The sequence below is a fragment of the Loa loa genome (genome assembly GCF_000183805.2).
Source record: "Loa loa unplaced genomic scaffold supercont3.609, whole genome shotgun sequence".
In the NCBI taxonomy this organism is placed as follows: Eukaryota; Metazoa; Nematoda; class Chromadorea; order Rhabditida; family Onchocercidae; genus Loa; species Loa loa.
The window spans coordinates 16344-18852 of record NW_018108789.1 but is presented as its reverse complement, the minus strand read 5'-3'; the positions used below and the strand labels follow the sequence as shown (position 1 = coordinate 18852).

General features: G+C 25.1%; 1 protein-coding gene across 1 annotated transcript in view; it reads left to right on the top strand.

The window, feature by feature from the left end:
* Nucleotides 1-461: 461 nt before the first annotated feature.
* The window catches only part of LOAG_18870 (hypothetical protein), a gene marked incomplete at its 3' end in the record, with an annotated part of 6170 nt that continues 4122 nt past the window's right edge, over nt 462-2509 (top strand). Inside the window, exons 1-3 of the mRNA XM_020451531.1 lie at nt 462-596; nt 1104-1328; nt 1914-2163. Coding sequence (XP_020304676.1) covers nt 486-596; nt 1104-1328; nt 1914-2163 — 586 coding nt within the window. The 5' untranslated portion in view covers nt 462-485. The remainder of the gene's footprint in view (nt 597-1103; nt 1329-1913; nt 2164-2509) is intronic.

Here is a 2509-nt window from a genome sequence, read left to right as displayed (position 1 = left end):
TTTATTTATAATATTCCAATTAATTAAATAATTTTCAAGTCCTTTTATCTTATTTCTTTTAATAATAACTTTATGATTAAAATTTTGCAATTTTTTGAAACAAATAAAAGGTAAATTTTACTAAATATTCATAATTTTTTAAAGTAATTGAAATTAAACTTAATGAAATTTTAATTGTTTTTTTTTTGTAAAATTTAAATTTATAGGAGAAAATAATTTTTGAATAAATTATAAACCAAAATGTTGTATACGATGAAAATAAGATTTACATTTGGAATAAAAGAAAAAAAGAGTGATTTTCGAAAAATATAAATTGGCTTATTGATTATCATTTTATATAAAAATATATTAATTATTTATTTTCAATTGTTTATTTGTTAATTACCAATTCGTATTAAAATATATCAATTATTTAACTTCAATTATTTGCATTTTTTTTTTTTACTTTTTACAGGTAACAGCTAAAAGCAGAAATTGTGCAAGAGATGAATCCACCAAAATTTGAAAAAACGGAAGATATGTCAAATCTTACCTTCTTAAATGACGCTTCTGTTTTGCATAACTTACGTGCACGTTACGGTCAAATGTTAATTTACGTTAAGTTTTTTTTTTTTCGAAAATTTCGTTTTAAAGCATATTGTTATTAACAATTGTTTATTCATTTCTGTAAGTTTTTTAGTAAGTTTTTTTTTTTTCCTGTTTTACAGCATATTTTAATGAAAAATCATTACTTATTCCTTCTCTCCCTTACTTTCCCCCTCTCTCTTTCCCCTCTCTCTCTCTCTCTCTTTTCTTCCTAAAATAAAATGAAATTTTAATTAACGTTAGCCATTTTTCCAATGTTATAATAATATATTCCTGTAAATTTGATAATTAATATAGTCATTGATAAATCTTCATTAGTAAACTATTAAAATTTACATGCAAAAATTTGCTATAAAGTAAATGGCATGCATGCAAGTTTGCTATAAAATAATTAGCATGCATGCAAATTTGCTATAAAGTAAATGGCATACATGCAAGTTTGCTATAAAATAATTGCCATGCATGCAAATTTATTTGTAAAATTGCATGCTAGCATATAATAAAAATTTATTTTATAGACATATTCGGGATTATTCTGTGTCGTAATTAATCCATACAAGAGACTTCCAATTTATGAACCATCCGTAGCTGAAATGTACATGGGTAAACGACGAACCGAAATGCCACCTCATTTATTTGCTGTTTCGGATGAAGCTTACCGGAATATGTTAATCGATCATGAAAATCAATCAATGTTAATTACCGGTGAATCTGGTGCCGGAAAAACAGAAAATACCAAAAAGGTTTTTTTTCTTCTTCAAATTAAAATTTTCAAATGATAATGATATCATAAGTATTTACATGTTCGTATATAATTACGTATTGTTAAAGAAAGTATACGTAAAGGATATGATATAGTAATTTATTCATATTTAAATTTATTAGTAAAAATGAAGAATTTGATTATTACAATCATTTTATCAATGACAAAACACAACCAAAGATTGTAAATTAATTAAAATCAATTTCTGATAAGTTAAAATTATGACAAAACACAACCGGAAATTGCAAATTAATTAAAATCAATTTCTGATAAGTCAAAATTATGATAAAACACAACTGGAAATTGCAAATTAATTAAAATCAATTTCTGATAAGTTAAAATTATGACAAAACAGAACCGGAAATTGCAAATTAATTAAAATCAACTTCTGATAAGTTAAAATTTAGCTAATTCATATTACTTAAACATAATTCAAAAAGAAAATGTGCATTATAAGAAATAATTTCAAAAAAGAAAAAAAATGATATCAACACTGTGAAGCATTTATAATCGTATCCGTATTCAAAGTTTATTAACCGGAATTTTTACCAATCAATGATTTCAGGTTATTGCATATTTTGCAACAGTTGGTGCATCCCAGCAAAAGAGTGATGCAGCAGGAGCTGGTGCTGCACCGGATCAACCGGATAAAAAGAAGGTAACCTTGGAGGATCAAATTGTTCAAACAAATCCGGTACTGGAAGCATTTGGTAATGCAAAAACTGTCCGGAACAATAATTCATCACGCTTTGGCAAATTCATTCGAATTCATTTCTCCAAGCTTGGCCGTGTCGCATCATGCGACATTGAACATTGTTAGTTTTATTAATTCTTTTTTTTGAAATTTAATTTTAAATTTATAAAATATTTCTGATCATTTGATATTATGTCATATCTTTTTGTTGATATGATATTATTACTGCAATCTAAAATATGCACATAGCTTCCTGACGATGCTTCCGTTTTAATCATTCCGGAAATATTCATTTACAGATGAACTGAATTACTTTCCATTGAATGAATCAATCAGATAATTTTAACTGATTGATTTTTAATAATTTCATCTTAGTTAATTAAAACTTCCAAAAATTTTAACTTTTAACATTATTGAATCCTTTCTATTTCCATACAGTAATAAAACTATTCAACTAAGTTAAATTT